The sequence below is a fragment of the Panthera pardus genome, unplaced genomic scaffold, assembly GCF_024362965.1.
Source record: "Panthera pardus isolate Hobbes unplaced genomic scaffold, ASM2436296v1 HiC_scaffold_1, whole genome shotgun sequence".
In the NCBI taxonomy this organism is placed as follows: Eukaryota; Metazoa; Chordata; class Mammalia; order Carnivora; family Felidae; genus Panthera; species Panthera pardus.
Window position 1 is genome coordinate 7,547,119 of NW_026526654.1, and position 16,016 is coordinate 7,563,134.

General features: G+C 37.8%; 1 protein-coding gene across 1 annotated transcript in view; it reads right to left on the bottom strand.

Moving 5' to 3' along the window:
- The window catches only part of LOC109260803 (ankyrin repeat domain-containing protein 26-like), a 135,766-nt gene that overhangs the window by 25,297 nt on the left and 94,453 nt on the right, over positions 1-16,016 (bottom strand). Inside the window, 6 exon segments of the mRNA XM_053901553.1 lie at positions 5,915-6,001; positions 6,254-6,409; positions 10,338-10,484; positions 12,612-12,749; positions 12,977-13,154; positions 14,975-15,188. Coding sequence (XP_053757528.1) covers positions 5,915-6,001; positions 6,254-6,409; positions 10,338-10,484; positions 12,612-12,749; positions 12,977-13,154; positions 14,975-15,188 — 920 coding nt within the window.

Consider the following 16,016-nt stretch of genomic DNA (forward strand, 5'->3'; position numbering starts at 1 on the left):
TTAAAGTGGCAGACAATTTCATGCCATAACCTTAATTCTTTTCTATGGGGATCTACAGAAAATCCCTCGTTATTCTTTAAGAAGCTTCGTCAGTTTTGGATATCCTTACAAATTTTAGTTTTTGAGACCCTAATGATTTCTTCAGGACACAGTAGCAGGACAATGCCTAGGACTCGCATTCATAGAAGACTGGTCAACAGAGAGTCATGTTACTCGCATGAAAAGTTCCCTGTTACTATGTGACTCATTTATAAGACGTCTAGAAAAGAAAATAATTTTCAATGTCTCTTCAGCCACAAAAAGGACCAGTCAACAGAATGTTCTAATTCCCCTGACGGGTATAGCTGTCTAATGAAACTTGCATGTATATTATATAGCTTTTGCGACTGACAGAAACGAGTTGGTCAGTGTATCTACCTCATTGCTCCCACTTAGGATTTACAATGAGAATCCTACAAAGGAGGGTGAGAGTGCGAGGACATTAAGTGTTCTGCTTGGAAAACAGCTGTGGTTTCACTACATATCAATAAATGAGAATCCTGAGTGGCACATTAGTCTTTTCTGAGATTGAATTGTGAAATCTCTGAAAGGCTGATTAACTCAAGTGAGTGGAAAAAGAAAATGAGTTTCTGAACTTGCAATGGTAGGAGCACTATGTTACTAGGTAAGACCCTGACAGAGCAGCCATTTCTCCTTTATCATTGGCATTTCTTTTCCTTTACAAAATCCAACAAAGAGAAAAATCCATTCCTTTGAGAAGGACGTTTGCATAACGACCTGCTAGTCATACTTGATGAAGAGAATAAATTGCAAACTTGTAATTACAAATTACAACAAATCATCATTAAAATAACCCGTTCTCAAACTCTCACTGAAGGGTTGAGACTACAAGAGAAAGTCAGAATTCAAGATGACATGATCACTCAAATTGTGCGGAAGTTTGAAACACGCTGAAAAATATTAGCAGGGACTCTCACACATTTGTATGCCAACGTTCACAGCAGCATTATTAACAGTAGCCAAAAGGTGGACTAAACCAAACGCTCACTGTGGTATATATAAAATGTTGCTTTTTTAGACTCTCACAATGTTTTTATGAAAATCTCACTATAAACATCATTACTTTATGAGTTCAATCAACTTTATCTCTATAGAAAAATTCCATTGCTAGTAGCCAGTAGGAACAATATCAACCTAATATTTTGATCAGTGAGATTTTCCATATGATCCAAAACATTCTTATGTACTACACCTATTGAAATAAGGATTCCTTTTCAGTAGGACAGACATTAAGAGACCGACTTACCAAACTTCTCTTTAACAAGTTGCTCTGAAGGTCTTGAATTTGGGCCGCTTGTTGTTTGATGGTTTCTTCCTGTCTGGCATTTTGCACTTCTAGCCTAAAATGCAGATCTTAAGATAATTATTCTCACACATCATTGTAAAACAATACCATATAATATCTGAACAAATGAGGGTCTTACAGAAATTCTTTAAATTGTATCAAGAGGAAGATTTGGGAATTGTGCCATTTTTCTCGTGTTTTGTGGATAAGGTGCAAAATAGAGATATAATATCCCCAATTTTGCATTTCAAAATAGCTCAAAGCTGGAATTTGTATCCAGCTTAACAATAATATACTGGCATAACAAGTATATTTCTCGTACTACACTGCTTATCTGCTGTATAAATAAGGTATTTTCTGTGAGGTTTAAATTATACTTTTGCATATGATCTTACGTCTTCTCCGCATATCTTATGTCCTTTGCCTCTCGATCCTTTGCTTCTTGCAACTAGAATAAAGAAAAAAAATAATTTTAACTACTGACAATCTAGTAAAACACCATCACCTGTTTTTGTAACCAAATGTTATTTTTTTTTTTGACTTAGTGGGGCACAGAGAGAGAGAGAGAGAGAGAGAGAGAACGCCCAAATGGGGAAGGGAGTCATAGGGAGAGACAGAGAAACTCGTAAGCAGGCTCCAAGCTCAGGGTGAAGCCTGATGTGGGGCTCGGTCTCATGACCAGTCTCATGATGTGGGGTTTGGGATCATGACCTGAGTGGAAATTAAGAGTCAGGACGCTCAACCAACTAAGCCGCCTAAGCGCCCCTGTAACTAAAATCTTATTGGACCCAGCCACACTCTCCTCTACATGCTGAATGATGGCTACTTTTAGGTCATAACAAAAGAGTTCAGCTTCTACAACAGAGACTATGGCCTACAAAGCCGAAAACATTTCAATACTGGTACAGAATAGTTTACCAATCTTACTCTCCTACAAAAACATAATGTTGTTAATGTTTTTAAATTATATATGATCAGATAAAAATACAAATGTATCTACTGGTCAAATGGAGGAAATATAGGAAATTACCTTATGGTAAACATTTCTGTTTTCATATTCCAAGCACCACATCAACTATGATTTTACATATTCACATAGGTGAATGACAATTGCTGTTCTCGTGATTATGAAACTGAACATGCTGTTTTCAGTGACAACGAGATATTTCATGGAAGAGTTTGACAAGCAGTATCCTAGTAGGAGCCAGAAAGCCTGGGTCTGAATTCCCAATTCTGCTGGTTATGAGCTGTATGACCTTAAGCACACTACCTAAAACTTCCATGTCTCAGTCTCTAAATCTGTAAAATGAAAGTAATAACAGCACCTACTGGGGTACCTGAGTGGCTCAGTCGGTTCAGCGTGTTGCTCTTGATTTCTGCTCAGGACATGATCTCAGAGTCACGTGATTGAGCCCCACATCCAGCTCTGCGTGGATAGCGAGGAGCCTGCTTGGCATTCTCTCTCTCTCTCTCCCTCTCTCTCTCTCTCTCTCCCTACCTGCTCTTCCCACAATCTCTCTCTGTCTCTCTCTCTGTCTCTCTCTCTCTCAAAATAAAGAATCTTATAAAAGGGATCTGAAAAATAAATAATAATAGGATCTACCACACTGGGATCTTGGGAATATAAAATTAGGAAATAACACGTGAACAACTTAGAAGGGTACATGGCACATAGTCAGCTCTAAGTGTATGCATTTAGCATGATTACTGTTGCTGTATTTTGCGTTCCAATACAATGAGATAGTTAAGGCAGGTGGCATGCCAATACAAGTGGTCCCCTATACAAATTATACTGAAGTCATTCTTCATACCACCGCAAGTGGCAGCAAATGGGGAGCATGAGGCCCAGAATCTCTCCTCAGTACTTCACACAACTTTCGCCAATGCCACTAGCAAACAGTACTTTTTTTTTCCTCTTATAATACTTTCAACTAACATCCTCTCTATACTACTCAGTGGACAATACTCACGGACTACGGTACAAATAGCACCTCTTACATTGAGTAATAGATGCTTTACATGACCATCAGAGGCAAGGGAAAGCCACTGACATGGAAATAATGGAGTCTTACTAAACCAAATTTCCTCAATCATTTCATGCCCACACTGTTTACATTAGGCTGCTTTAGCAGGTACTCTGATGAGGAGATTAAGGCTTTGTGGTAACAACATATCAGAAAAGCTGGCCCCAGAGCTTTGCAGTTGGTAAAGTGCTACACATCTGTAAATCACAGCACCAGCTGCATAAGGAAGAAAGATTTCAATTTCTCCTTTTCTATTAACCATTTGCTTAACTTTTGAAGCTTTGTCCATCTATCACACTGCTTCTCCCCTTGCAGTGGACTCGAACATTCTTTAATGTATCGTCTCATCCACAGATTCAAGTTTTCTTCACTTATTTCCTTCTTTTACACTAAAATCTAACTTTCACTCCAGTCATTCCACTAAGACATTTTGAGGGTCATCAAGAACCTCTTTTTTTTTTTTTTAATTTTATTAAGGTCTCTATCCTGCCTGCTTCACTTTTCAGCAGCAGCTGAGACAAATGACCATGCCCTCCCTCTGCTCTTTTTACCACACCTTATTTCTGAAGGACGGCAACCCCTGACATTAAGTCCTTGCCCCTTGCTATCTGTGTTTTGAATTGCTCTTAAGGCTTCAAAACCAGATTCTCTAATTCACATTTCCAGCTTTGGCCCCTTTACCTAGGCCATGTGTACTTTTCGCTCTTCTGTCTAGGTGCTCATAGACAACATCCTCAACCGCGCACTCAAAAATCATTACTTGACATGGAGTACCTTTGTAGACAGCTAATCGTGTACATTTTATTTGGACTCTTTTCGGTGTTACTTTGAGTGTGCTTTTCTTATTTAGTCTTTGGGAGCACCCTTACCCTTAGGATGCTGACCAGCATACTTTGACTCGCTTTTCTTTATAACATGACATTTATCACAAGGGCTGGATGATCACTGGTTTGTCTTTGTTTCCTTTTGAGTAATTTCTTAGTCCATAGAGATTTCAACCTACGGAAGTCTTCTGAAGTTCCTTTCAGACCCATACTTGACTATATTGTTAGGAAGGTTAAGTTGGCTAGAGCTACCTCTTCTTCCCAATCCAGATTCTTCACCTGAAAATTGTGTGCATCAAATGTCTTCACCCAGGTAGCCCCTGGTTTGGGGATTCAGGAGATAAGGACCTTCTAGAGAAGTCAGAGCTATGGACTGAGTTGGCTGAAAGCTATCTAAGTTTTTGTTTCACAGGGAACACTTTAAAGTGGCAGATAATTTCATGCCATAACCCTAATTCCTTTCTATAGGGATCTACAGAAAATCCCTCGTTATTCTTTAATAAGCTTCATCAGTTTCAGATATCCTTACAGATTTTAGTTTTTGAGACCTTAATGATTTCTTTAGGACACAGCAGGACAATGCCTAGCACTCTCATTCATAGAAGACTGATCAACCGAGTATCATGTTACTCGCATGAAAAGTTCCCTAATACAATGTGACTCATTAATAAGATGTCTAGAAAAGGAAGTAATTTTCAATGTCTCTTCAGCCACAAAAAGGACCAGTCAACAGAATGTTCTAGTTCTCCTGATGGGTATAGCTGCCTAATGAAACTTGCATGTATATTATATAGCTTTTGCGACTGACAGAAACGAGTTGGTCAGTGTATCTACCTCATTGCTCCCACTTAGGATTTACAATGAGAATCCTACAAAGGAGGGTGAGAGTGGGATGACATTAACTGTTCTGCTTGGAAAACAGTTGGGGTTTCACTACATATCAATAAATGAGAATCCTGAGTGGCACATTAGTCTTTTCTGAGATTGAATTGTGAAATCTCTGAAAGTCTGATTAACTCACGTGAATGGAAAAAAAAAATGAGTCTGAACTTGCAATGGTAGGAGCACTATGTTACTAGGTAAGGCTCTGACAGAGAAGCCATTTCTCCTTTTTCACTGGCATTTCTTTTCCTTTACAAAATCCAACAAGGAGAAAAGTCCATTCCTATGAGAAGGACGTTTGCATAATGATCTGCCGGTCATTGTTAATGAAGAGAATAAATTGCAAACTTGTAATTACAAATTACAACAAATCATCATTAAAATAACCCGTTCTCAAACTCTCACTGAAGGGATGAGATTACAAGAGAAGGTCAGAATTCAAGATCAAATGATCACTCAAAGATTGGGGACGTTTGAAACACGCTGAAAAATAGTAGCAGGGACTCTCACACATTTGTATGCCAACGTTCACAGCAGCATTATTAACAGTAGCCAAAGGTGGACTAAAACAAATGCTCAATGTGGTATATATAAAATGTTGCTTTTTTTAGATTCTCACACTGTTTTCTATGAAAATCTCACTGTAAACATCATTACTTTATGAGTTCAATCAACTTCTCTATATAGAAGAATTACATCACTAGTAGCAAGTAGGAACAATATCAACCAAACCTTTGCAGCAGTGAGATTTTCCATGGGATCCAAAACATTCTTATGTACTACTCCTAGTGAAATACGGATTCCTTTTCAGTAGGACAGACATTAAGAGATCGACTTACCAAACTTGTCTTTATCACGTTGCTCTCAAGATCTTGAATCTGGGCCGCTTGATGCTTGATGGTTGCTTCTTGTGTGGCATTTTTAACCTGTAGCCTAAAATGCAGATCTTAAGATAATTATTCTCACACATAAATTTAAAACAACATCACATACTTTCTGAACAAATGAGGGTATTACAGAAATCCTTAAAATTTTGTCAAGAGGAAGAATTCAGAATTGTGCCATTTTTCTCATTGTGTTTTGTGGATAAGGTGCAAAATTGAGAGATAATATGCCACAATTCTGCATTTAAAAATAGCTCAAAGCTGGAATTTGTATCCAGCTTAACAATGATATACTGGCATAACTAATACATTTCCCATACTACACTGTTTATCTGCTTTATAAATAAACAAGTTATTTTCTGTGAGGTTTAAATTATACTTTTGCATATGATCTTTCATCTCCTCAGCATATCTTATGGCCTCTCCATGTCGTTCCTGTTCTTCTTGCAACTAAAATAGAGAAAAAATAATTTTAACCACTGAAAATCTAGTAGAACACCATCATCTGTTTCTTTAACTAATTTTTTTTTTGACTTGAGAGATAGAGAGAGAGAGCATGCAGAAGTGGGGAAGAGAGACGAGGGAGAGACAGAGAAAATGGTAAGCAGGCTGCTAACTCAGGGCGAAGCCTGATGTGGGGCTCGGTCTCATGACTGGTCTCATGATGTGGGATTTGGGATCATGACCTGAGTGGAAATTAAGGGTCAGGACCTCAGCCCACTAACCCACCCTAGCGTCACTGTAAGTAAAATATTTTTGGAGCCAGCCACCCTCTCCTCTACATGCTGATTGATGGCTACTTTGAGGTCATAACAAAAGAGTTCAGCTTCTACAACAGAGACTATGGCCTACAAAGATGAAATGTTTCAATACTCTTACAGAATAGTTTACCAACCTTACTCTCCTACAAAAACATAACATTGTTAATGTTTTTAAATTATATATGATCACATAAATGTACAAATGTATCTATTGGTCAAATGGAGGAAATATAGGAATTTACCTTATGGTAAACACTTCTATTTTCATATTCCAAGCACCACATCAACTATGATTTTACATATTCACATAGGTGAATTACGTTCCTATTCTCGTGATTATGAAACTGAACACGCTGTTTTCAGTGACAACAAGATATTTCATGGAAGAATTTGAGAAGCAATATCCTAGTAGGGGCCAGAATGCCTGGGTCTGATTTCCCAGTTCTGCTCATTATGAGCTGTATGACCTTAAGCACACTACCTAAAACTTCCATGTCTCAATCTCTGCATCTGTAAAATGAAGGTAATAATAGCACCTACTGGGGCACCTGAGTGGCTCAGTCGGTTCAGTGTCTGGCTCTTGATTTCAGCTCAGGACATGATCTCAGGGTCATGTAATTGACCCCCACATCGAGCTCTGCATGGACAGTGAGGAGCCTGCTTGGGATTTTCTCTCTCTCTCTCTCTCTCTCTCTCTCCCTCCCCCTTCCTCTCTCTCCCTACATGCCCTTCCCCAAAATCTCTCTGTCTCTCTGTCTCTCTCTCTCTCAAAACAAAGGACTTTAAAAAAGTGATCTCAAAATAAATAATAATAGTATCTACCCCACTGGGATGTTGGGAAGATTACATTAGGAAATAATAGATGAACAACTTAGAAGGGTACGTGGCACATAGTCAGCTCTAAGTGTCTGCATGTAGCATGATTACTGTTGCTGTAGTTTGTGTTCCAATACAATGTGATAGTTTAGGCAGGTGGCCTGCCAAAACAAGTTTTCCCCTATACAAATTATACTGAAGTTATTCTTCATTCCACCACAAGTGGTAGCAAATGGGGAGCATGAGGCCCAGAATATCTCCTCAGTACTTCAAAAAACTTTGCCAATGCCACTAGCCAACAGTACTTTTTTCCACTTATAATCATTTTAACTTCATTCCTCTCTATACCACTGAGTGGACAATGCTCACAGACTACGGTACAAATAGCACCTCCTTGACTGAGTAGTAGATCCTTTACATGACCATCAGAGGCAAGGGAAAGCCACTGACATGGAAATAAACGAGTCTTGAGAAACTAAAGTTCCTCAATCATTTCATGTCCATACTCTTTACGTTAGGCTGCTTTAGCATGTACTCTGATGAAGAGATTAAGGGTTTGTGGTAAAAGCATATCAGAAAAGCTGTCCCCAGATATTTGCATTGGTAAAGTGATACAAATCTATAAATCACAGTTCTGGCTGTGTAAGAAAGAAAGACAAATTTAGCATGCTTTTTCATAGTGAGAGGGGAAAAAAAAAACTAAACATTTGATTGAACATTTCTCCTCTATTTGATTAAGTGCTTTCATTAATAGTTTTACTTATATAAGTGTGTGTGTGTGTGTGTGTGTGTGTATAGAGATATACACACATTTTTTAACGTTTATTTTTTGATACAGAGCACGAGTCTGAGTGGCGCAGAACGTGAGGGACACAACGGATCCAATGCAGGCTCTGCTGACAGCAGAAAGCCCGATGCAGGGCTCCATCTCAAGAACATGGAGATCATGACCTGAGCCAAAGGCAGACTCTGATCTGACTGGAGCCAGCCAGGCACCCCTCAATCTAGTATTTCATTTCTTAGCATACATTTAGAATAAAAGCTTTGCTATACCAATGTTTCCAAGAAGAATTTATTGATACGGTATAAAGTACTTAATTTTATCGGAAAAACTGTTAAGTTAAAGTATTTTCAATTTATACAAGGATAAGTACCACACGTATCAAATATTACTATCCCTTAAATTTATACTTAGGAAGACGAAATTACCTGTCATGAAAAAAATAAAAACAATGTCAAATAAAGGACTAAATTGTTCTGCACAGGCTAGATGACAAGTGTCAAGAGAGTTAAAGCTAATGGGAGTTAGAACAGTCAGAGAAAGTTCATTGGAAAGGAGACTGTGAGCCAAGTCTGAATAACATAGGTTTACTCAAGAGGAACAGAAACTAAAAAGACAGTAAGGACAGCATGAGTAACGGCTGAAAGATGGTAAAATCAACCCAATTAACTCAGAGGATAAAATCTGATGGCAGAGACATTAAAAACGGATGTCCACACAAGAACTACATAAATGTTCATAAGCAGCAGTATTAATAGGCAAGAAGTGGACACAACCCAAAGGTCCATCAACTGATGAATGAACAAGGGCCTTAACCCACAATGGAGTACTGTTGACAATAAAAAGAAATGAAGCACTGATATAAGCTGTAACCAACACAGATGAACCCAGAAAACATTAAGTAAAGGTAGCTAGTCCCAAAGGACCACACGTTGTGTGACTCCATTTATATGAAATATTCACAAGAGGCAACTCCATTGAGAGACCAAGTAGTAGACTGGTGGTTGCCTGAGGCTGGGGGCAACGGGTAAGGGTTTCCCTTCAGGGTGAGGAAAACATTCTACTTGATGGCAGTGATGGTTGCACGAGTGTACACAGAGACAGTGAACTGTGCGTGGCAAATGGGTGACTTTTATGGTATGTGTATTGTACCTCAAAATAGCTTTAAAAAAAACCCAATGGCAGAACACAGAGAATGTTCTTAATTCTCGCTTTTGGGCGCCCATACTACACATGATCTGAATATTTCCGTGCTTTGACAATATGTCTAAAAGGCAAAGAAAATGAAGGAAATACCGAAGTTCAAGTGGTTTGTTAAGTGATCTTTCTGTACGAGTCATCCTGAAATCAATATGCATTCTTCTCAAAAGTGAAGATGAGAACTAAGACAATTATCTGAAACATTCCCTTAAACATTATCTTCTGATTTGATCCAGCTTGCCTCATCATGGTAATAGAGATATCATTAAAAAACATTGTTTAGTAGGGGACAAAAGTCTCTTGGGGCACCTGGGTGGCTACGTCAGTTAAGTGTCCAATTCTTGCTTTCAGCTCAGGTCATGATCTCATGGTTCATGAGACTGAGCCTCACACTGGCTCTACACTGACAGCATGGAGACTGCTTGGGATTCTCTCTCTCTCCTCTCTCTGCCCCTCCCCTGTTAACACGCACGCACACACTCTCTCTCACTCTTTTTCTCTCAAAATAAATAAATAAAATGTAAAAAAAAATTAAATTAAAGAAAGAACGAAAAAAGTCTCTCAATTTCTGTGAGGAAGGATACAAAAGCCTCAACTTTCCTAAGAGTAAGTATTATAAGAAAACAATGTATAACACAAATAGGAGAAGGAAAGGCAGAAGTTTACAAAATAAATGCATTGTAAAGATACTAAAATCATAATAAATTAATTATAATGAAAATACCAAAGAAAGCGGTCCATGGAAATTGGTATCCTAAAACACTTTATATTATTTAACCAGCTATAAGTTAGCTGTTGACAGGTTACATTTACTACATACCTGACTTCTGATTTGAGCTAATTTCTTCTTGAGATCCCGTGTTTCACCTTCCAGACGAAGATATGACGTAACCTCTGGGGAAGCCTCTGACATAGACTGTTTCTTCAGAGTATCAGCCAGTTCTTGTTGAAGTTGTCTCGCAGCTACCTAATAAGACATTTCTGTTACTGATTTTCTAAATCATCTTATTATTAAATTATGTTAATAATAGACAACTCTCACATACGTACTTTGAGAAATATCAACACACACAACAATTCACCGTCTTTTTGTAACACATACACATTCCTGTTCACTGAATTCAGTTAAAGACACAAAAGGTGTTATCTCCCTGCCTAGTTCTGATTTTTTATGGTGTCTCTTTCCAGTCTTAGCACGACAATTTCATCCTGCAACATGTGGTTTTTATGCAACCGATCTTGTGTTTTCTCATGATTATCAGAAAGCTAAGTAAAACCAAGCACATTTTCAGATAGCACTCAATAAAATGGCAGTATCATGATTTTCTTTGAAATGAAAGTATAATCTGTGTTTAAACAATGAAAAGGTTGCAGGGGGTGCCAGTGTGGTTCAGTTGGTTGAGTGTCTGACTCTTGATTTTGGCTCAGGGAATGATCTCACATTCTGTGGGTTCAAGCCCCGCATCAGGCTCTGTGCTGACAGTCAGAATCCTGCTCAGGATTCCCACTCTCCCTCTCCCTGCCCCTCCCCTTCTTGCATTCTCTCTCTCTCTCTCTATCTCTCTCTAATGAATAAAGAAACATGAAAAGAAAGAAAGAAAGAAAGAAAGAAAGAAAGAAAGAAAGAAAGAAAAGAAGGAAGGAAGGAAGGAAGGAAGGAAGATTACAGTAAGTGAATATCCAACTGGAAAAAAATAAAGTTGGCTCCAAATCTCAAATTTTAGACAAGCATAAGTTCCCAAAAGTTCAGAACTTTAACTGAAGATAATGAAGGCATGAAAGTAAAAAAAATTTGTGAGAAAACTGTTCAGAATCTCAGAATTGGAAAGGCCTTTCTCTGATTTACAACAAACCAGAAGGCCTAAAATAAAAGATCAATAAATCTGACTATACTTAAAAATTGAGTTTACAGTAGGTATCGAACACAGCGACCCCACAGTACAATCCTTAGCTCTGCATATACTCGGACAGATTAAATTTCCTAAAATTCTTCTTTCCTGAGAATATTTCATAGATATGTACTTTGCTACCATTTCTATAGTCAGTTATAAGAATTAGATCTATTGATAACTGAAAAATCTAGGCACTATACTATAATAGAAACACTTCTACATTCATCAATGAACTCATTTGGTTATCACAATTCTAGAATGGAGAGATTAAAACGGTGAGCTGCAGGACTCTCCCCAGGTCTTCTCACTCCACAACTAGTGCTCTTGCACCAATCACTGCCACTTCTCTAGTGTAAATACACAAGTACAAAAGAAGTCTTGTATTTCAAAATACTCATAGGAAATAAGGTGAAATTTATACATCTCTTAGAAAACCATGAGATTGTTTACTGCTGCAATAACTTGCATTTCCTCTTCATGTTGAAAACAGTAATAAATATAAAAGAGGGGAAATACACTCAGCTATTTTATTAGGAATAAAATACCTATCAATAAATTATCATTAAGTATATACCACAGCATACCATTGTTACCAAAAGTTCCTTGTAATGAAATAGGATGCTACTTGAAGCAAAACTGTTACTTTTCTCAAAAGTAGGAGACTTGATACCGAAAATATGATCAGTGAACTGGCTACACTCGTCCTCCTGTCCATTAGCGGAAGTGTTCAACTAACCTATTAATATATCAAGGCAGTGAAGTAACTGTTCAAAACGAAAACACATGTTGCTAGTAGCAATAGTATTGAGATTAGGGAAAGCTCATCAATTCCTACAGAAAGTAATAAAAGCCTCTCCTTTGGACAAGGACATTATGAATGTCACTAGTTGTTGCAGACAAATGCATTTAATCAAGAATATTATTTTATCCAGTGAAGCAAAAATGCCACCGTCCCCCATGACCCTCCGCAAAATATATGTGCTTTTAAAATCCTCTATAGTTTCCATGATGAACAGAGTTCAGTTTCATATATACATACATATATATACACATATTTATACACATACACACACACACACACACACACACACATATATATACGCACACACACACACACACGGAGAAAAAAGTAATAATAACTAAAAAATAGAATGTATACAAATACATACACACATGTACTTCAAAATAACTAAAGAAGATACCTTAGAATTAGTTTTCTTCTGAGCCATTTCTAGCTCCTTTTGCTTGCAAAAGTGATTGTTTAGACTTCCATCTTGTAAGACTCTGGCCTTCTGTTCTGGAGAAAGTTGCCACTGAGTGTCACTGTGCTCTTCTACAACCTGGAGACACATTTCATTATGATTCTGGTCTCATACCGTTAAAAAAAGAAGGTCAAAAGCTGAAGAGAACTTTAAAAAAATGTTCAAAAGAACATAATCCCATGTTTTAATTTATTTTAAACCTAAATAATATATATTGAGTCAAAGGGATACTATAAAATATATATGTATAATATTACACTATGTAATATGGATGGAAATACAGTTTTTATCAAAAACTGATTTACCTGATTTTTTGTGGCCTTCAATTCCGTGTTTAGCATTCTAAGAGCGAGTTCAACTTGTTGTTTTGTTTCAACTTCTTTCTTATATTCGTCTTCTTTTCTTCTTAACTTTTCCCTAATATTTTCATATAAAATATCAGCATTTCTTCTTTCTTCTTCTTCTTCTTGTTTTAAGGTACATCTGCAATTACATGTGCTTCTTTTAAAATTTGTTTTGTTAGACATAAAAAGTTCATTTTATGATCTGGTTCCACATAAGTTGGCTTATTATCCAAATGAAAAATATCTATGTTTTCCAATTGTTTTCCTTGTAGGGCTCATGTTTTTAATTTGTCACTTCAATCTCTTCCAAACCATATATACAGTTGAAAAGAAGCCAGGAGAAAGCATTATGCAACTTCGTTAGTTTTAGTCAGTAATAACTCTGGTAGATGTTGTAGGAAAGGAAGTTTGAAATTATTCAGGAAAGTTAGAGTTGAAACTTACCCCCTTTCCCACAGGTATAATTATTCCTCCATAGGACAGATAATTCAGTTTCTCATTAAAAAGAGAAGTTGCTGTTTATAAGCAAGTTTATCAATTCACTGGAAATAAAATTTCCACTTGACGAAACCTTACAGGTACCTCCAAAAATGATGCGCAGTGAAAGAGAGCATCTGTGGATGTTGTTTACACAACATACACGTGCAGATTACTGTCATCTAAGACTACGCTGACGAGTCTAATATCTGTTGCCTATGCTTTTTGTTTCTTCTTCCACAACACTTGCAACTTACCTTGTTGATGATTACCTACTTTATGAATCACTTAAACATCCCTTCTAGAACAACACAGGATCCGTATTAATTAAGTAAACAATAAAGAGTAATATGACCTTTCAGCATACACTTTTGAATTAATTTTATCTACCTATGACAGAGATGTTGAAAAAACTTCTCAGTAACCACTTTCCGTATTACTTTTTTTAAATGTTTATTCATTTTTGAGAGAGAAAGGGAGAGCCCATGCAAACAAAGGGGGGGCAGAGAGAGAGAGAGGGAGGCAGAAAATCCGAAGTGGGCTCTGCACTGACAACACACAGCTCGATGTGGGGCTCGAACTCACGAACCCTGAGATCATGACCTGAGCCAAAGTCGGAAGCCTGACTGACTGAGCCACCCAGGCGCCCCCATTTTACTTTGTTTAAATTTTTTATTGAGAGAGAGATGATGCAAGTGAGTGAGGGCGGGGAGAGGGAAAGAGAGACAGAATCCCACGAGGGGCAGACAGAGAGGGAGAGACAGAGTGAGAGAAGAGGAGCTCACCCGAAGCGGGGCTCGTGCTCACCCAAAGCAGGGCTCGAGCCCACCCAAAGCAAGGCTCAAACTCACGAGATCATCACCTGAGCCGAAGCCAGAAGCTTAACCAGCTGAGCCACCTAGGCACCCCCACTTTACCTTTTAACCCCTGCATGTTAAGAAGCAAACGGAATCAATTTGGGCGAATTTTACTGTCTTGAGAAAAATGACCATTTTATACTCTGTTGGTAGGTACAGAGAGTAATATAAACTTTCTGAGAACAACTTAAAAATATGGATCAAAGACCTTTTTAAAAATTTTTATACTTTAACCAGATTACATTATATTGAATTGACTCCAAGCAAGTAACCAGACATGTAGAAACAGATTATATAAAAGACATTCCTGACAGCATTAATTAAAATACAGAGAGATGAAAAACAAGCAGAATTCAATCTCTTAAATAATGATATTTCTTGGACTATGGTGGACTTTTATAGGGCCATTAAAATTGTGATTTGGAATATACATTAAAGTATTACAAGTATTCACTGTGAAGAACTTCCTGTGTTATTGCCAAGAATCGCACACCTCACAACACTAAACAAGTATTCTTTCCAGGAAAATCCCATAAGGTAAGTCAGCAATTAGAAAACTGCCCCTACACATCTGTAGTATAAAAGGAAGCAGCTGAAATGTTTCCTTAAAGCCAAGATGCTGTACCTCAAACTGCAGAATTCACGTTCCCATTCCACTTTTTGATGTTCTAACCGTGATATCATGTCTTTGGCTTCTCGTAGCTCGTTTTGTAGTGCACTAACCACTTTGTCCATTTCTGTCATTTTTCCCGTAAGAAGTTTACAGTGATTTTTGTTAAGTTTCCTTAATTTCTCATAAGAAACACGTATATCTCGGATTTTCAAGAAGCCAGCATAATCTGCATCAGAGAAGAAACAGAAATAAAATAGATGAGTACTTTTTGCATATACAGGCCTGTGCATCTTCAATTCACTCATTCACAGATTGAATAAATATATACCTTCAATGGAAGATGTTATACTCAGCTCTACAGACACAATAGAGAAGACCCCTGGCTCTCGATTAGCTTAAAGTCTAGTGAAGGAGAAAGACAACTCAAATGGTAATTCTAAATTCAGATAGTTCCTATTAGAAGACAGAGTTCTGTGATCATAACTTGATCTAGATTGGGCCCAAGGAAGATAGATGTCCCTGAGGAAGAGATAAATATACTGAGGAATGAAGGATGAGCAGGAGACGATTAAGCAAAGGAGGAAGACAAGCACACTCGACAGTCTAGAGCATGTGCCGAAGTTCCACTGTAATCTGCTTCTGGCCAAGATGGGGTAACACGTACTGATTGATCTTCCTACCTGAAGCAAGCAAAAACAAAACAGACAAAATACAATTTTAACATGATTTTCAAGACACAGAACTTCAGACAATGAAGGACAATGATCCCTGAAAACAAAACACGTTAGCCTAACACGTATGCCCAAGCTCACTGCCTTGAGAGAATTTTCAGGCTACAACACAGGAGACATAAATTATTTAAGTAGATTTCACCAGACTCCTTGAGTCAAGGTGGCAAAACTGAGAGTCTGGTGAAGTCAAGGCAGATAGAGACGACAGGTCAGCATCCAAGAGAGGAGAAAGCAGGACACAGAAAGAACCCTGGGCATCTGCACAGGGTCCCCTTTGGCTATTCAGCAGAGTAACAACCAGTGCATACATGGAAGGAAGTCAT